Source organism: Gracilinanus agilis, chromosome 3 (assembly GCF_016433145.1).
Source record: "Gracilinanus agilis isolate LMUSP501 chromosome 3, AgileGrace, whole genome shotgun sequence".
In the NCBI taxonomy this organism is placed as follows: Eukaryota; Metazoa; Chordata; class Mammalia; order Didelphimorphia; family Didelphidae; genus Gracilinanus; species Gracilinanus agilis.
Genome location: NC_058132.1, coordinates 196,634,325 through 196,653,277, shown reverse-complemented (window position 1 = coordinate 196,653,277; position 18,953 = coordinate 196,634,325). Strand labels below are relative to the sequence as shown.

At 39.8% G+C, this 18,953-nt stretch overlaps 1 protein-coding gene across 1 annotated transcript in view; it reads right to left on the bottom strand.

Moving 5' to 3' along the window:
• The window catches only part of HTR3B (5-hydroxytryptamine receptor 3B), a 34,249-nt gene that overhangs the window by 11,092 nt on the left and 4,204 nt on the right, over positions 1 to 18,953 (bottom strand). Inside the window, exons 2-6 of the mRNA XM_044669025.1 lie at positions 12,899 to 13,059; positions 3,244 to 3,288; positions 2,714 to 2,823; positions 2,053 to 2,222; positions 597 to 754 (exon numbers count right to left, since the gene is read on the bottom strand). Coding sequence (XP_044524960.1) covers positions 597 to 754; positions 2,053 to 2,222; positions 2,714 to 2,823; positions 3,244 to 3,288; positions 12,899 to 13,059 — 644 coding nt within the window. The remainder of the gene's footprint in view (positions 1 to 596; positions 755 to 2,052; positions 2,223 to 2,713; positions 2,824 to 3,243; positions 3,289 to 12,898; positions 13,060 to 18,953) is intronic.

The window sequence follows — 18,953 nt, the reverse complement described above, 5'->3', positions numbered from 1 at the left end:
ATAGTAAATAGAGAGTGAGGATAACTAAGGACCTCTGACATTAAAGCCAAAGCTCTTCCCAATAAACAGTACATCTCTCAAAGTTCTTTGTTGACTGGCCTTTCATAATATGGATGCAAATAATAGATAATTTGTAATTTATAAGGAACAAGGAAATTACTGATTATCTTTTTTTTTTTTCATAAAGGACTATACTATAAGGAGATCTTATTTTCCCCTTTCATTCCAATGAGGATTTTGAAGACTATACTAGGCAGTTAATTAGTCTATGGTATCTTTGCTCTGGCTAAAGCAATATTGAAAAGCTTTGAGAACTAGGGCCATAGTGGGTTGATTGATTCATTCATTTCCTCAGCCCAGATTTTCCCTTCTCATTCTTATGCTGTCTGAAAAATGAAAAATGCACTCTCGGTCCCTTTGTTTGATCATAGGCTGCCTGTATTGGAGGGGACGTGTGTATCACTACAGGGCCTGTGACTGGAAACTGAGGTTCCAGGACACAGTTGAACCTTGGGAGCTTTGCATAACTACTCCCTCCAGTATAGAGCACTACAAAGAGAAAATGAGCATGAAAAGGAAGGAGGTAAAACACCTACGTGAAACTGAATCTGGGCAAAGTCACCAGCTTCATTGTGCATGACGTTGTAGGTTGAAGGCACAGAAAGGAGTTCCCACTCGCCATCATTCATGAACAAGGCTTTGTCTTTCTCAATGTCTTCTGAGCTCCTCAGGAAGGCAAGATCTAAATCTGTCACTGGACACAACAGAAACCATTGGCCTTCACATAGCAGGAGAGTCTCCTCTAGTCTCCTCTCTTCTTTATTACAATCCTTCCTTTCACTGCCATCACTAGCCACACTTTCATTTGTATTGGACTTCACATTACGTGCCCCAAGTTGGGTCTCCCCTGAAGGGTGGAGGGTGCCTTAGTAGCAGTGAAAGCTGGAACAGCTCAGAGAACCATCTCAAACCAAATTGGGTCTCCCCATTTTGAATACTGGGTGAAAATAACCACGAAGGAATAGTGAGAATGAGAACTGAGCTATGGTATCCGTGGGTTGATGGAGCTGGCACTACTGTTTCCCTACAACTTATCTCTAGAGACGGCAGTTGTATCCTAATGACTCCCAATCAGAGGCAATATGGGTAACCCTAGGGACCAGATAGATCCTCCTAGGCTTGAGTTGTAGCAGAGGTAGGATCATAGCACCATAGACCTAGAGAGAGAAAGGACCTCCAAGATCATCTAGTCCAATGTCATCATTTTACAGATGAAGCTGAGAGAAGTTAAATGACTTGCCCAAAGTCATATAAGTAAAGAAGCATCAGAGATAGGATTTGAACTGAGGTCTTCTGACTCTAGCACTAGTGGTCCCTTCCATATGCTTCATTAAACCGTGAAAGTAAGCTTCCCAAATGTATAGGTCTGATTATGCCACTCTCTTCCTCTAACACCTTCACTGGCTCCTAATTGCTAATGGGATAAAGTATAAGCTCCAACACCCTCCTTGTCTGACTCCAGCCAGCCTTTCCAGTCTTACGTTCACACAATTCTGCTTCACATAGCACAACCAAACTCTATATGCTCTCTCCCACATTTCTGAATCTGTGTAGGTAAGCTATCCCTAGACTTAGAAAGCCCTCTGTCCTTATCCCTACCTGTTAAAATCCTTCTCTCTCTGCTTCCCAGTTGGAAATGCCTCACTCCCTAAAGTTTTGCTATAACACTTGGCCTGGATCTACCTTGCATTACACTTACTTACATACATGTTGCATCTTCTTCACACCCCCACTGTCCAATAAAAAGTTAGCTCCACAAAGATGGGATTGTGTTGTTTTCGTCTTACTTTTCTAGGCACCCAGCACAGTGCCTTGAAAAGATCAGATACTTCCTAAACAAGATGAATTGAGTTGAACCGAATTCAACTGAATAAACCACATAATGAAAAGGATGAAGTCAGGCAATGACAGATGTCAGCTGTTTTCACTTTGGCATATGTTCTCTCCATAAGAACATTTTCCAGGTAGCTGACCCCATCTCTCTGAGTTTACCTGTGTGCAGGATGCTTTTGAAGGTTAGGCTGCAGTTCTGTGTATCAAATGGGAAAGCATATGTCTCCAAATTGCATGCAGAGACCACCTGGATGGGCTTATTGTTCTTAATGGTCCCAGATGAGTTCACGTAAACATAGGGAAGATCAGGTGATTTTTCAACATCCATGCTACATAAAACACAAGAGAACTTGCTGTTGGATAAAAGGTCTGGAAGGGTTAAACAATTCTGATTATACTAAGGGAGGTCTGTTCAGTACTGGCCATGACACCCATGACTGACCTCTATAAAGCAGAAAGAGATGGGCATTTCCCTTGGGACAATTCAACTCTGGCAGTGGCCTCAGTAATGACATTCTCATGATTTTTTCTCTGTAGCTCTATTTCAGTATTATTTTGGTCTCAGAGGGCAATAATCCTATTCATATAGTAATGCAAGCATACATAATTAAATGCTTATCTCATATGAAGTCAACTCACTGTGTTTAAGGTTCACTTTAATTTCTAATATTCTATTCACTCTATCCTGAATATGCATGACAACATGCCATTGGCTCAAATTCAGAAACGATTATAAGGTAACTTGTAATGAAAATAAACAGCTTTTGGTCTGAGTATCAAACAAGTCACTGCCCGTGGAAATGGAACCAATTCCACATACAATTCATTGATGATGATATCAGGGGACCAGATGGCACTCAGGGGAAGGGAGATTTCTCCTATTCCATCAAACAGGCTAGAGTTCCAGGCTAAAAACTCATCATTCCAAATCTGTAAGAAGTCAGAAAAGAAATTTGTCATAACGTAGCATTGTTAAAGAGCAGAGAAGTTTAGACTGATAACTTCCCCCCCCCCCTGCTCCAGGTACTATCTATTGATTAACTAAGTAGATTTCTCCCCTTCCCCTCCAACTCACCACCAGTCATAACGAAGATAGATAGCCCTAAACCAGAAAAAGTAAACATACATTTCAGAAGGAGTCCAATAAGGTGGGTTTGGCATTTATTTGAGCTCTGGCTAGTCCTATATCAAATAAGTAAACCTTTATTAAGTGTTTATTATGTGCCAAGCACTGTATCCAAGAAACTAAGATACATAATAGGTGAATAATGTATAGTCTTTATTAGGATAATTATATTTTTACAACAGCTCTAAATCAGGATTCCAATAGAAACAAACATGCTCAATTACCTCTTGGTACCATACACTAGTCTTTAGTTTTTGATTCTGTGCATCCTGCAGAGTCAAAAAGAAAGAAAGAAAGAAAGAAAGAAACATTCAAGTACTACATTAAATCTCAGAAAGTCAATAAATCAAAGACCTAGTTCAATGGTATGTCATTTCAGGAAGAAAGAAATCAAACCTCACCAAGCAATACTGATTTTTTAAGCATCACCTCAACTCTTCTTGGCTCTCTTAAGTTCCCATTTATTATGCACACCTGTCTCTATGAGCTTTACTATATTATCTGTGACAAAATGGCACTTTGACTGCACTTGACACCCTGAACGAATCACTAGTTTCTTTTCCACTCTAATTAGTTACTCTGCCATTAATCAGAACGAAGAATAATATATATTCTTAGCCAATCCTGGGCTAAAAATATGAGACCAAGCTTTTATTTGTAATCAAGATGTTATTCATAATCTTTCAAAGTATGTTGTTTTAGCTGCTACAGACAGTTATTCATATTAAGTCGCACTATATATGGATTTTCTTTCTCCTAAAAGAGGCTGGATGGACTGAACATTAATAAAGCATTCTGTGGATGACATGACAAATGTAATTCTTTGAGGTCTGCAGAGAGTCAGTGATCATCATTAAAAACTACTATCTCTCAATATGGATTCCAGTGAATAGAATCCTAAAACTGCCAGGCTACTTGGGGAGCAGGAGCTACACTGAAGGGATGTGGGGGAAGCAGTCAACAGTCTTGAAAGAGTTTCCAGGGAATGTATAGTGGAAGACAGATATTTGTAGTTAAAGGGAGCTTCATGAACTCATGTTTTCCTTTTGCCTCTCAATGATAAGCTGTTAATGTTATCCCTTTAGAAAGAAGAAAATAGGGAAAGAAGAATAAAATCCAAGATGAAGAAATATGAAATGTAAAGTCCTCTTTTGTACACATTCTAACCTGCTGTTTTCATGTCCTACTGTTATTTTGTGGTCTGATCTCGGCTCAAAGCCCAGGAACCGTTGAAATAGGCAAGGACCCAATCTTCCTTTGTGTTTTGTATGGTGTTTAGGGCATGCCAACTCTCAGTAAATAACAAATCATAGCTCTTGTGTTGGTGCTATGAAAGCAACTGGCAATCGGCCTTTAACTAGGATTCTCCCCACCCCCCCTTTTCCTGGATTGAAAGCATAAGATCAGTTCTACAGCAGTGTGGAGATGTTGTTGTTCCCCTTCCCACCCCCAATTTCATTCAATGAGGTTGTCATTTGAAGTAAATATTATAACCTGGAAAAATGAAGTCCCTTTTTGCTATGAAGAAGATCGAAGTACTGTCACTGACACCTTTCAGAGGAAGGAAAAGTCAGGATATTAAGCAGATGCGGTGGTGTCCTGCTTTAGTACCTCCGCAGAGGTCAGTTTGGTTGGACAATTTGTGTAGTCTTTCCTGGCCACTAAATGGATGCTTCGAGACAATCAGCTTTTGAAGACCTGTTCCCTAGTATTATACAATAGGAAAGGATTGAATTCATCGGTAATTCCCAGGAGAACAGCTTGTAGCCACTAAAAAAGGTGACTCCCAGCCAAGATAGGCTCAGCTCGTGTCCTGGCAGTTGAGATAAGGCCTTTCCTAAAACTCAGACCAGGTGAGACTGACTCGTTGTCATTCCTATTAGCTTAAGGATCATGGAATCTCCTTGCACGCTTCCCCAGGAAAGCACAAGAATGGAGCTCTTAATCCTAGTTCTATTTTGCAAAGAGGAACTCCCCAGCTGGAGAGAATAAGGTCCAATGCTGTAGCCATTGTTTGGAGACCTAGCAGTTAACTTCAGGGTCTCTGGAGAATCTCAACTTCAATGTATTCAAATCCTTAGTCTGTTGCATGAGAGCATCTTGTCCACAAGAAACGAACTCTTTACGTCAATTAAATGTACATGTTGAATTTTTCCTCTTTTCTCCTTCAGTTGAAAGTTGGAAAAATTCCTTCATCAAATCAAGGAGTCACGAGGATGGGGAAAGGGGTCCTTTCACTGTGTTGCTTCAATCTCACGATTATTTTATCCATTAGATTCTTGATTGTCTGCAATGATAGTGCCTTACTTCATTTCTCTTCTTGCCCACTTCTCTGCTCAATTGCTTTTACTTTCGAGGATTTTTCCCTAATGCTTGGCTGATGGGGGTGGGTAGGCTTCCTCTCTACAAGCCCAAAGAACACAATGTCAAAAAAAGGGATTTTGAGGCTAAAACGAAAATCTTTTAGTCAAAGGAAACAAGTTTCTCAATGCCAGCTGGTGAACATAATTGGTTCTCTGGTGGCATTATTCACAGCTCTTCCCCTGCGTATCTTTTTTTTTTTTTTTTTTTTTATTTTCAGATACCTTCCATCTTGCTTGTTAAAAGCAAAGGATATTTCAGAGAATTGGAATTCATTAGTCTTCCTAACAGAGGGAGTCTATTTAGATCTAAATTGGTGGTTAGCAAATATACAGATAATTCCCCCACATTCTTATTTATCTTTCCCAGTTCCGGAGACTATAGAAACAGATGCCTCAACGTCTGGCTGGGAGGCTCTAGTCAATGGACTGGAATACAAAGGTATCTGGGATTCGGAATTGACAAAACTCAATAGAAACAAATTGGAACTCTTCACTGTTGAGTAGATTATCTCTATAATCAGATTTCCCTAAGGTACTCATAATACCCAGATATTCTCAAACAAGACTGTAGTCTTTTATATAAACAAAACAGGAGGCACACCATCACAGCAGAAGTGAGGTACGAGGATGAAAGCTGGGCCAATGAGTTCTTCATTCCTAACAAAAGTTATCAGCAGTTCAGCTGCCAGAGTGCTATGCACATTGGGAATGTCCTTGCATGAGTGGAGTCTGTGCCCAGCACCAAGTCTTTTGAAGCTTTGGCTAGCTCTGATTTTCTGAACCAGCAATGTTGGTCTTAAGCCTTCCAGTGAGACAATGTAGATTTTTCATTATTAGATCAGTGAATGAATAAAAAACACTTTGCAAATCTTCAGGTGCTATATAAATGTGAGTTTCTGATACTTCAGGACACATTCAGAGTAGCCAAGATGTACAGAAAGATAATAACTGGAACTGATACAGCGATTCTTTTTTCAATCAGCCAATAGGTATTTATATCAAGTACCTACTATGTGCCTGGCACTGTGTCAAAAGCTAGAGATACCAAGGAACACAAAAGATACATTTGAATTGGGAGGCATTAGTGTAAACTGTGATATGCTGGTCTTTTTTTCTCAAGGAACTTATAATCAAATAGGAGAGATAAGATATGCTCACATGAGTATTTGAAACAGGGCAATATATGCAAAGAGCCATGAAAATATCCGTAGTCTACAGTAGTTCAGAAGAGGGAGAGATTACCTTCAGTTTGGTTGAGGCAGGGATCAGGGGAGACGTTAGAGGAGGTGGCATTTAAAAACTGAGCCTTGAAAGTTGGGTAGGAATTTGAAAGGTTGCCAAAAAGGAGGAAAGGGCATTCCAGGTATAGAAAATAACATTTAATTACACTTATTAAGTGCCTCTTGGGGATATTAAAAAAAGAAAAGAAAAAAGAAAAGAAAAGAAAAGAAAAGAAAAGAAAAGAAAAGAAAAGTTCCTACCCTTGAGAAGCTTATGTTCATTCTCCTGAGGTTTATGACAGGCACAATAGCAGGTAAGTAAAATTAAGGAATTTTTTAAGGAGGAAGAAGACTCTAACAACTCAGGAAAAAAGGAATATTTTTCAGAAAAACCTGGCATCAGAGCTGAACTTTGAAGAAAGATAAAGATTTCAAGAGGCAAGGCTGAGGAAACAAAGGCCTTGAGCTTAGGAGACAACTAATAAGATCAGGGTGGAGGAAATATAGTTTTCATGAAAAGGAATTAAATGAAATAAAGCTGGAAAGACTGGTCAGTGTCTGATTATCGTAGGGGGCTTTCGCTGTCAGGCAGAGATTATATTCTATCCTAAAGGTTGAAGGGCACCATTAAAGGCTTTTGAGCAAGAAAGACCTGGCACAGTCAGACCTGTGTTGTTGGACAATTCTTTTAACAGCTTTGTAAAAGATGAATTGGAAAGAGGAGAAATTAGAAATGGACATAACAACTTATTATTACAATAATTCAAACAAGTAGTAAGAACACAAGTGCTAAAATGAATCTTAGAGTTAATCTAGTCTTACTCTCTCATTTTATAGATAAGGAAAGAGGCTTGGAGGGATTCGATGACTTGTCCAAAGTCACATAGGTAAAAAGAGGGAGGGAAGGTATAAGAATTTATTAAGTACCTACTATACTCTAGATTCTGTGCTAAGTGCTTTACAAATATTGTCTCAGTCGATCCTCATAACAACTCAGAAATAGATGTTATTATTACTCCTATTTTACAGGAGAGGAAGCTGAAGCTGGATTTCAAATCTAGTCTTCCTGACTCCAGGATCAGTGTTATATCCACTGGGCCATCTGTAGCTAACATTTATATAGCACTTGCTATGTTCCAAGCATTGTGCTAAGAGCTTTACGAATATTACCCCAATTGATCCTCACGAAAACCCTGGGAGGTAGATGCCATTGCCATCCCCATTTTACAAATGAGGAAACCGAAGTAAACAGAGGCTAAGTGACTTAGCCAAGCTCAAACAGCTAATAAGTTCCTGAGGCTGGATAGAACTCAGGTCTTCTTGACTTCAAGTCCAGCATTCTAGTATCATTTAAACCCAGGTCCTAGACATCACTTCAAACTCTCTTTCCCTGTGCCATGCTGCTGAGTACCTCTGCCTATGATGGTGGCCTGAACTAGAGCCCTGGCAATGGGAGGGGAGCAAAGGGATTATACACATGGAAGGGATCCATTTGAATATGGATATTTTCATTGCTAAAAGGGAGTCGAAAAAAATTTTTGTGAAAACTGAAAAATCAGCTGGATGAGAAATAGTCTTTCACACATGTAAAACCCAGTGGAATTGCTCATTGGCTATGGGAGTGAGGTGGAAGGAGAGGAAGGAAAGAACATGAATCATGTAACTATGGAAAAATATTCTAAATTAAATAAATTAATTAATAAACAAAAAGAAATAAAAGAAATAGTCTTTCATTAAATGTTGAGGAGAGACACAGGATGTTTGAGGACCGGAAAAAAAAAATTCTTCCTCAGCCTCTCTTCCTATCAGCCCAACTCCCAGCAAACAGCTGCAGCTCCTGCCTATCAGCTTCAGCCAGCTCCTGTCAGCACCTGTCTTCTGTTCTCTGTAAACAACTTCTCCTATCAACTCCTAAGCTTTTTGTCCCCAATTTCATCTGGGCTCAACTTCCTTTCTTGCTTCTATCATCATCCGGTCATCTCCTACCCCTCCTATACCTTCTCCGTCTTCCTCTTCTTCTAGCTTTTATTGCCTCAAATCAGAACCTCTTCCTAAACAGTGAACCACTTCTATCAAGATGCCAAGCTAAAAGAAAATTCTATCAGGTGTGACACCAACAGTCTATATAACTTTCCATCATCCCCCAAATATAAATTGATTTATGGCTTATCAGTTATAAACTTTAAAACTCTGAAATAGTCAGATGTGGATGGACCACATTGCCTGAAGCCATCATTATTTCAATCAGTGTGGAGCCTTCAAATAGGTCCTTTTAGTACATTTACCTAAGCAGTGATTCCCAAAGTGGGCGCCACCACCCCCTGGTGGGTGCTGTAGCGATCCAGTGAGGAGGTGATAGCCACAAGTGCATTTATCTTTCCTATTAATTGCTATTAAAATTAAAAAAACTAATTTCCAGGGGCACTAAGTAATATTTTTTCTGGAAAGGGGGAGGTAGGCCAAAAAAGTTTGGGAACCACTGATCTAAAGGTTCCCCCAGAGAAGTCTCTACTCAAAATTTTTTCTGAGAGACTGTTTCTTTTCCAAATGGATTGTTATTTTTTTTCTTACATAAATATTCTTTTTCTGCTCCTCTTGGTAGCCAAAATGTTTTTTTATACAAAAGGAATAATCCTTTAGGTAGAATCTATAAGATTTGTTGATTAATTTGTTATGGAGAATAAGGAAAAGGGGAGAGTTCGGAATGATTTTAAAGTTGTAAACCAGGATAACTTGGAAGAGAGTAGTGCCCTCAACAGAAATAGAGAAGTCTGGAAGACAGGATGAGTAAGTCAGGAAAGACAATGAATTCCATGTTTGCACATGATGAATTTTGGATACTGTTGAGATGGAGATGGCCAGTAGGTAGTTGGCATTGCAAGGCACAGAGCTTGAAAGCCTGGAGTCTGCTTTAATTACAGGGTTATGCTTGAGCTGAAATAGGCTTTGGAGAACCAATTGTTAAATTTTTAGTGTGAGTATTTATACCTTAGAGATTGGCAAACACTATAAAAGCAGGATTTGTTGGGGTCCAAAGTGAAACAGAAACAATTCTCCCTTATCTTAAATAGTATGAGACAAGAAAAAAAAATGTGTAGCGGAAGAAAGTCTCAATGCCTTAGCTATATAGCTCTAGGGCTAGACTGTGTAGCTATATAGTTCACATGATGCTTCCTTGGCCAAGTTGTACTGATGATCCAATCTGGCCATGCTTGTTAAATAATGCAGTGATAACCCAGTAACAAAAATTTCCAAGTAGTTGCATCTCCTTTATACAATTGAGGAAATGTCCCTGGGATACCAGGGCTCTAAATTTAAGGTTCACTATCTACACAGGAAACTGTCTCAAAGGAGTTTCAATTTAGAGCTTGGTTTAATGTGCTGGGCCTTTCTCAGGGGGTTGTTAGCTAGAATGAAATTAAGCATGTGTCAGGATCTTCATTCACCTATTTTGTGCATGAAAAAGAGGCTGGGAAAAACCTTCACTCCTCCTACCTTTCCTATTACTGTAGAGGGCAACAGCGTCCTCCCTTGGGCTCACAACCTAGTAGTCCTGGATTACTCACTACCTCTCACCCCGCTTCCCCATATCCAAGCTGTTGCTAAGGTCTGTTGATTTCACCTTTGCAGCATCTCTCCAATATGCCCTGTTCTCTCCCCCAACACTACCTCTCTTCTGGTTCAGACACTCATCACTTCAAACCTAGACTATTGCAATAACTGCTAAAGAATCGCCCTGCCTCAAGTCTTTCCCCCACTTTAATCCATCATCCATTCAAAATGATTTTCCTAAAGTACAGATTTCACCCTCTAGCTCAATACATTCCAGTGGTTCTCTGTCACCTCCAGGATTGGTCATTTAATCAATAAACATTTATTAAGTGCCTCCTGTTCACTGGGGATACAAAAAGAGGCAAAAAACAAACAAACAAACCAAAAAAAAAAAAAAAGGTCTTGCCCACTAGAAGCTTACAATCTAATGGGGAAGACCATATGTAAATATATACAAAGCAAGTTATGTATAGGATAAATAGAAAATAACTACCAGAGGGAAGGGTTCCAATAAAAGAAAGGATTTTTGTTGTGATTCAAAGGAAGCCAGGGAAGTCCTCCAAGTAGAGGAGGGAGAACATTCTAGAAATGTGTGTGACACCAGAGAAAATACTTGGAGCTGAGGAAGGGAAATGTCTTATTTGTGGGACAGCCAGGAAGCCAGTGTAAAGATTTAAGGTGTAAAGAGACTGGAAAGGTAGGAGGGGGGATAGGTCGTAAAGGACTTCTGACAGAGCATTTTGTAAGTGATCCTGGAAGCAGGTGGGAGCTACTGGAATTTATAGAGTAGAGGGGTAACGTAGTCAGACCTGTACTTAAGGAAAACTACTTTAATAGCAGAATGGAGGATGGATTGGAATGGGGAGAGCCTAGAGACAGGCAGACCCACCAAGAAGCTACTGTAGTAATCAAGGTGTGAGGGGATAACTGCTTGCATCAGGGTGGTGGACAGTGTCAGGGGAAAGAAGGGGGGAATGTCCATGAGAGATGCTACAAAGGTGAGGTTGATGGATCTTGGCAATAAATTTGATAGGGAAGGTTGACAGTCAGCAAGGAATACAGGATAATTCCTTTGTTATAAACCCGAGGAACCAGGAAGATGTTTTGCCTTCTACAGTAATTAAGAAGGTAGTAGGGGGAGGGTTTAGGGGAAAGATAATGAGTTCCCTTTTGGACATGTTGAACTTAAATATCTACTAAACATCTAGTTCCAGGTGTCTGAAAGGCAGATAGATGGAGATGTGAGATTGGAGGTCGGCAGAGAGGAAGGGCCAAGATAGCATCAAAAACAAAATAACTCTGGCATTCAATGCTCTTCATAACTGAGCCCCTACTTCTTCAGTCTTCTTAAAGTTTATTCCCCAACATATACTCTTCGATCCAGTGAAACTGGCCTCATGGATGTTCTAAGAAAAAGGAATACTATCTCTTGGCTCCATTCATTTTCTTCAGCTGTCCCCCATTTCTAGAATGCCCTCCCTCCTCTGCTTGCATATTGATTTACCTGATTTCCTTAAAATCCCAAACAAAAATCCCTCTATTGGAATCCTCGCCCAACCACTCTTAATTATATTGTCTTTTCTTTGATAATTATTTCTGATAACTTTCTCTGATAATAGCTTGCTTTGTATATTTTTCATATTGTCTTCTCATTAGATTATAAACTTTTTGAGGACAGATACTGTCTTTTACCTCTTTTTAAACCCCAGTGATTAGCACAGTACTTGGCACATAATAGGAGCTCAATAAATGTTTATTATTATTTGAAAAGTACAATTGATTGACATGAGATCCCTTTTTAAAAAATGACATGAAACATCATTTTAAATGGTTTGGGACCATACTTAAACATGAGTGTGGAAATCAGCATCAAAATTACTTGGACCAAATAACAACTACAAAAAAAAGTCATATTATAACTTTCATCACTTAAAATGTAAGTTTTTCACTTGTTTTTTCATCAGTTTCAATGCCCAACATTCATCCAATAAAATAAGTCAAGGCAAAGGTATTTAGGCTCAAAGTATAGCACTTGGAAACTAACATATATCCATTAAAAATATACACATGCTCTTTTCTTTCTAATGGTGGATTTTGCAAAATCACTTTCAGATTAATCTTTGGCCTGAGTTATATAGACATTCCTCCTTTATTATTTTATAATTAGGAAGTCTGTTGAGACTAAAAGCAAAACCAAAAAACAAACTCAGCTCTCCCAGAATCGGTTCCATCCAGCCTTAGGCATCATCTACAGATAGGGAAGAGGCATTTAAATGTACTGAAGTACCTTTTTTACTTTATATACCTGGGATATGTCTTTCTTTATTCCTAATTTCAGATGATCACAAGTGAATATTATCTTAATTGTATTATCACTAGGCAAAGGCTTAAATATTGGGAGGAATGTTGTTACCCCTTGCCTTCATAATTCTTATGAATTCTGTATGTATCTATGGCATATGCTAAAACGGGTGATAGTAAAAAGCAAATTTAAACAGCATAGGGGGTGAGGTGGTACTGGTTACTGGTTAATTCCTCTAAACTGTCTATCCCTTAAGTGTCAATGGGGGCTTTGCCTAGTGAGAATTTTAGTCCAGAATCCCCATTATCATCCGTCTAACATAAATCTCTCTTCTATTTCAATTGGAACCTCCATTATATGGTACCTTCTATATTCAGGTATGAATAGCACGTTTTATAAGGAACTACCAAAGATAAATAAAGATAAGAGAGATGGTTCTTACCACATCCAACACAGCATGGACCAATAAATCCAGATAAATAGTTGTGGCCTGAGTCCAGTTTTGAACGGGCCTTACTTCCTTGTGATAGTTCTGTAGCAGCTGTTGGGTCAAATGGTGAAGGGTTGAATTGCTGGGATGATGAGCATCTGTGGTAAGGATCCCTGAAAAGAAGACCTATGACCATCAGTAAGAGGTGAGAATGGGAAGGAATGGGAGCCACTATATACAGATCTGTGACCATTAGTAAGAAGTGACAAGAAGAGGCACTACATATAGATTGGTGATCAGTAACAGAGGAAAAGGAGGAATGTGGGGCATTAGACAGAAACTTTCTGAGGGGTTTTGAAGGTTTCAAAGATTTGAAGGCACATTTTCCCTCTTACTACCATTTTCAGCCTAGCTCCTATCTATGGTTAGTTTATATAAAACTATAACTATTTGGAGGTTCAAGTTTCCCTACTCAAAGTAAGTTGGTGGCTTGAGTGCCCAGGGACAAAAATCTTATTTCAAAAACAAATGAACCAAATCATCATTTCAAGGGATGAGAACTTTACTCTTATGCCAATGTTTCTAGTTTTGTAGGATGCCCAGTATTAGTGGTTATTGGAAATAAAAAATCCTTTTTACCCTCTCAAGAACCTAGGTGAAGATTGGCTACATATTGATTGTTAGTACCACCCTTGATCAGTGAATAAATAGAAAAGGCATCATCTTGAACCTTTTCACAAAATTCAACTTTTACTCAATTATTTCCTTTAAATACTACATTATTCTTGTTAGACTTTTTTATTCTATATTCTATGAATCTCATTCAAGAATTTTAAAAATCTAGAATGAAAAGGTGTTGCCACAATCAGGGAGGCAAGCCAGTTGAAAAATAAGAGCAAGAAGGTACAGGGACCCTCTATATCCATAAGGAGAGCACTAGCCTCCCTTTGAGGCCATTGGTAATCAACTTATAAAAAGCAGAGTTATTACAGGCCTATTGTTTCCTGTTCTATAATGTATTGAAAGGAGGGTAAGCAAGAGAGTCAAATGAGCCTTCATTGTAGAGGGATGTTATTCCTAGGAGTCAGGTTTTTGTTGTTTAGTCATTTCAGTCCTGTCCAACTCTTTGGGATCCCATTTGGGGTTTTCTTGGCAAAGATACTAGAATGGTTTGTCATTTCCTTCTCCAGTTCATTTTACAGGAGCTAAGACAAACAGGACTGTGACTTGTCCAGGGTCACACTGGCAGTGAGTGTCTGAGGCCAGATTTGAACTCAGGAAGTTAGATGTTCTCCTGACTTCAGTCCCCACACTGCCCACTGCACCACACAACCATTCTGGGAGTCAGGCTATCCGAGTGATTTTCCCTCATATCTGTGTTGTGTTCCCCAGTTTTTTTAAGTGTCTGTAGGGAAGGTCTTTTGCACTGAACTGTATTGTAGACTGTTCGAGGTTTGGAATACAGAATATACCAATGAGTAGTGTTGTGTGTGAAATCCTGCAACCATGTTTTCATGGGTTGCAAGCTGGCAGTTGCCAATTTAGAATACAGAACCTAGCAGAGGACCCAGGACAGGTGCCAGGGTGACAGTTGAAGTGAGGGCATAAAAAGGGGTCCCAGACCCCTGACTTCACTTCTGGCTCTGAACTCCAGGGTTAGGGAGGAAAAGGGTGGGAAAGTGGGCCCCTGGGTGGTCAGGGTGGTTTTTTGGGTAGATTATTTAGGCAGGTAGAAACGACAACCATTGCTAGCCAAATTCAACAGCTCTTTGGCATACCCAACAACCCTCATTATAAGTAAGAGATAAATTCTACTATCAAGACATCACCATCCGACCCAGGGCTAGGCAGTCCTGGGTCAGCAACCAAGAGTATCAGAGTTGAGATTTCCCTCAAGGCTTTCTCATACTGCTGCACATAAAGAAGATCTTTCTGTATTTCCTAAAGTAGCTTAATGATATTTATTTAATCAAGATCTTAGCTTACTTTCACCCATTTTCCAACTCCCTTTTACCCAATTACCAATAAACCCATTTAACCTCAAGCTTAAAGATCTTTGAAGCCATTACCTTTACCTTTATCAAGGGCCAAATATCACCAGCAGTCAGATCAGATTTTTAGCTCTAGTTGGCAAACTTTTATTAAACAGTTAGTTTCAGGAAGTCCCAGCCTCCTTCCTGGAAACTATACCAACTGTCCAATAGAATTGATTCCAACTCCCAGGGGCATTGGCAGAGAATCCTGATCTTAAAGGGGTCTTGACTTTTGCTAGTGGGAGAGTTCATCTGCCTCTCATTCAGCTTAGGTGCAGGTCCCCTAATAAACACATACCAACTTCTACATCTGCCTAAGGGCCCCTTGGGCCGGCCTATACCATCTACACCCCATCCCCTTGTATTGCAGTTAGCCCCTGAATTACAGTAGGCAGCAATGACTGTCGTAAGATTAGTAACAGCCACATCCTTGAAATCGCTCTCCTATTCTCTTGCCTGTGTCTATGTCAGAGGTCCCAGAAGCAAGGCAGTATAGGATTGCAGGAGCCGGAGAAGTTAGATTAGCCCTAGTAATTCTACCAATCCTATAGGATTTGATGGTGCTTATCTCTGAACTAAAATGAAAGGGATGGGGGTTGCCCTAGCTTGTGGTCTGTGCAGCAGCGCATGGAGAGAATCAGGAGCAGACGGGGATCTTTGTAGGCTGACCATCCAACCTCATCTTGAATAGACCCAGCAAGAGTGGCCTTTAGTATGGGAAAGAAGAGAGCATCACCCTGCCCTAGACTGGAACACTGCTCTAATGGAGGCAGCAGCTCCCTGCTGGTAAACTATAAAGGTGGAGTTTCTGAAAGTTTGAAGGCATTCTCATCAGAAGCAGGATTTGGGGACTCTGACAATGAAGACGTCTTTGATAACCCTTAAAAAAAAAACAAACAACTTACCTTCCATCTTAGAATCAGTACTGTGGGGGCAGCTGGGTAGCTCAGTGGATTGAGAGCCAGGCCTAGAGACAGGAGGTCCTAGGTTCAAATCCGGCCTCAGACACTTCCCAGCTGTGTGACCCTGGGCAAGTCACTTGACCCCCCCCATTGCCCACCCTTACCACTCTTCCACCTAGGAGCCAATACATAGAAGTTAAGGGTTTAAAAATGTAAAAAAAAAAAAAAAAAAAAAAAAAGAATCAGTACTGTGTATTGGTTCCAACACAGAAGAGTGGTAGGGACTAGGCAATAGGGGTTATAGGACTTGCCCAGGGTCACACAGCTAGGAAGTGTCTGAGGCAGATTTGAACCCAGGACCTACTGTCTCTAGGCCTGGTTCTCAATCCACTGAGTCATCCAGTTGCTCCTGATAACCTACTTTTAATAAATTCTTAACTGAGAATCATTTTGGGCTAGGAAGAGGTAATAGTGATAGAAGTGTTTAAAAAGGACCTAATTCTTAAAGTACTGTTTAGCAGGGTATCTCATTGCTTGGGGATTTGGAGCATACAGGAAATGAACATCTATAAAGACAAAAAGAAACAAGTTATCAGACTAAGTGGACCTACTTGGGAGGCAAGAAAGCTCTAATCCTATAAAGCCAGGGGATCAGAGATTCAAGTACTCTAAGGGGACTTGGCAGTACTGAACTGATCAGGGCCTCTGCTTCCAGTGTCTTCCCCTAATAATCTAGCCTGAGAGAATGAGTGAAATCAGGACCAGAATCATAAAAGTCAGGGGACACCAAGGACTGGGCAAGGGAAAGCCAGTCTAAGACTTGTCTTCCAAAAGAACATCAGGGGGCAGCTGGGTGGCTCAGTGGATTAAGAGGCAGATCTAGAGACAGGAGGTCCTGGGTTCAAATCTGACCTCAAATACTTCCTAGCTGTGTGGGATGCTGGGTAAGTCACTTAACCCCCATTGCCTAGCCTTTACCACTCTTCTGTCTTGGAACCAATATACAGATTAATTCTAAGATGGAAGGTAAGGGTTAAAAATAAAATCTTTGCCCTGCTACTTACTAGTTATGTGATTTTAGGCAAGGCATTACACTAGGTCTCTCTGTCTCTGTCTCTGTCTCTCTCCCCCGTCCCCTCTCTCTGTCTCTCTCTGTCTCTGTCTCTCTCTCTGTCTCTGTCTGTCTCTCTCTCTGTCTCTCTCTCTCTGTCTCTCTCTCTTTTTCTCTCTGTCTTTCTCTCTCACACACACAGAAGCCCCCAATAAGCTGCTCTGCTACTCTGAGTTTGTCTGACCTAATAAAAGTAGAAATAATCCAGACCTCTGTTGGTATTTCCTAAATTGGTCCTTATACTGTGACCATAAAGCTGGGTGTGTTGACAGGAGGGAAAGCAAGGTGAGACTACATTATGACCAAGTAGTGTGACTCTAGGTAGTCTGGTTAGATTTGCTAGGTGGGTGGTTTTCCCTTCACGCTTGTATTTGTATTATCCTACTTTGTATATTCCTGTGCAAAGTTATGAACTGGGTCAGACTTAAAGCTGTTTGTGTCTAAAGCATAGAATATACTAACTGTCAGATGATGCTCTCAGGAGGGTAGCAAATAACCTTTTGAGCTTTTTTCCTACTCCAAAAGTTGCCACAGAATCCTGGCAGTTGGTGACTATGGAGCCCTAAAAAAATTAGGGAGAAATAATCCAATAATTCAATAATCAATTACTAAGTGCCTACCACATGTAAAATGTGCTAGATTCTGGTGGAAATAAAAAGTATTTTAAGACATGGTCTCCATGTTCATGGAGATTACAGTCCAATTGGGAGGATAAGATACACATACAATTACAATAGGAAAAGATACAAAATGTTCATTAGTTCGAAAATCAAGTACTATGTGAAATCAAAGAGGGGGAAAGGTTGTTACCAACTGGAAGATAACAGGAAAGGCTTCATGAAGGAGGTGATATTTGAGTTAGAATTTAAAGGATGAGTAGGGATTCCACAAGAAAAGAGAGAAAAAATATTCCAAGGATGGAGAACAGTAAGAGTAAAGGCATAAAGGTCAGAGGATGTTTCAGGGATTGAAATGGACTGATTTGGGTAGAGCATAGAATACATAGTAATAATATATGGTAATACATGGCCTCAGGTAAGACTGGAAAAGTAGGTAGCACCAGATTTCACCTCTTATAATTCATAATTTCTTTTGATACTCAACTCAAGCAACCTTCTGCATAAAGTCTTTCTTGATCCCTGAAGTGCAAGTGTCATGCCACCCTCCAAAATTACCTACAATATATTTTGCACATATTTCCACTTATACTTTCCTTCAATTATTATTATTGTCGATAATTATAGCTAGCATTCATATGGAGCTTTAAGTTTTTACCAGGTACTTTAAACAGGTTACCTCATTTGATTTAATCCTTAGAACAATCCTGTGACCTAAATGCTATTAATCATTCAACTAGCATTTATTAGATACCAACTATATGCCAGCTACTGTGCTAGACCCTGGAAATCCAAGTCAAAAAAAAAAAAGGAAACACTCCCTAGTTTAAAGAGTTGATATTTGGGGGGCAGCTGGGTAGCTCACTGGATTGAGAGTCAGGCCTAGAGATGAGAGGTCCTAGGCTCAACTCTGGCTTCAGACACTTCCCAGCTGTGTGACCCTGGGTAAGTCACCCCCATTGCCTAGCCCTTACCACTCTTTGGCTTTGGAACCAATACACAATATTGATTCCAAAATGGAAGATAAGAGTTTTTAAGAAAGAAAGAAAGGAAGGAAGGAAGGAAGAATTGACATTTGATCAGGGGAGGTTTTATATATATGTGTGTGTGTGTGTAATATATATAAATGTGAATATATAATATATATGTAAATATTATATATGTAATACACACACATATATATACATATGTATGCATAAAATGGATACTAAATACTTCCACATCCAGTACCCTCTTCCTGTGGGTCATCCTTGCTGCCCTTCTCTTGAAGGTCTGTTAGCAAATGTTGCCTCTCTCATTCTGGTAATAGTATCACAAAATCACAGAATTTATAGCTGGTACGGACTTTAGAAATAATCACACAAGATAAAAGGTAATAAGGGTCTCAGCTATAATGGTGGTAGC